Here is an 836-nt window from a genome sequence, read left to right on the forward strand (position 1 = left end):
CGTGCTTGTTCTTTTTTTTTCATGGGACATTTCAAATGATGCAGTATTAGAAAGTAATGAGTTAGTAAATGTGTATGTTTACATCAGGCTGAAAAATCTGACTGCAAAACTATTAAACAAGTACCAAAAACTAATATATTGGTTTACTTTTAGGTTGATGCAGATGCCCGTCCAACCCCTATGGGTCCTCCTCCTACCTCTCATTTCCATGTGTTGGCTGACACTCCTGCTGGTCTGCAATCCATCAATCCTCCAAAGGTATGGATGGCACTGACCTGCCTGAGTTGTTGTTGTTGAGACTTTGCTGTTAGTCTTATGATTTGGTTATGTATCAGTGTACAGGATTTGCCTTTTGATGCAGAAATGGCTTATAGATGAAATGCAAGGTTTTGATATCAGTTGACCTCTGTTTAAACCTACTTGAAACTTTTGTATTTTTTATAATGTTCAAATGAAAAATGTAATACTTCATATTTGTTTGCAGGTCAATCAGCCATCAGCAGCTAAGCAACTTATGGACTTCGATAAGAAGCCTGTAGATAAGAAACCAGAATTTGGTATTGGTACAGAATTTGGTCTGAAGTTGGATCAGTATTCTAAGAAAACTGGAGCTCTCAAGAATAAGTCAGCAGCAAGTCAGGCCAGAGAATGGACTGAACAGGAAACTCTGCTTTTACTTGAAGCCCTTGAAGTAAGTATCTTTTGCCTATGAAAGGTGAAAAACAATTACTCAATCTAGGGTGTGCAAAATATCTTGAACATATCTGGGGGGAAAAAAAGAAGAAAAGAAAAAATCAGGGTGGTTTGTTTTTATGAAGTAAATATACTTAAGTTTG

At 36.8% G+C, this 836-nt stretch overlaps 1 protein-coding gene across 1 annotated transcript in view; it reads left to right on the forward strand.

The window, feature by feature from the left end:
• LOC119587881 (SWI/SNF complex subunit SMARCC2-like) overlaps positions 1-836 on the forward strand; it is a gene marked incomplete at its 3' end in the record, with an annotated part of 24,724 nt that overhangs the window by 23,015 nt on the left and 873 nt on the right. The window contains 2 exon segments of the mRNA XM_037936587.1: positions 154-258; positions 485-691. Coding sequence (XP_037792515.1) covers positions 154-258; positions 485-691 — 312 coding nt within the window.

This window comes from Penaeus monodon, chromosome 23, assembly GCF_015228065.2.
Source record: "Penaeus monodon isolate SGIC_2016 chromosome 23, NSTDA_Pmon_1, whole genome shotgun sequence".
Lineage (NCBI taxonomy): Eukaryota > Metazoa > Arthropoda > Malacostraca > Decapoda > Penaeidae > Penaeus > Penaeus monodon.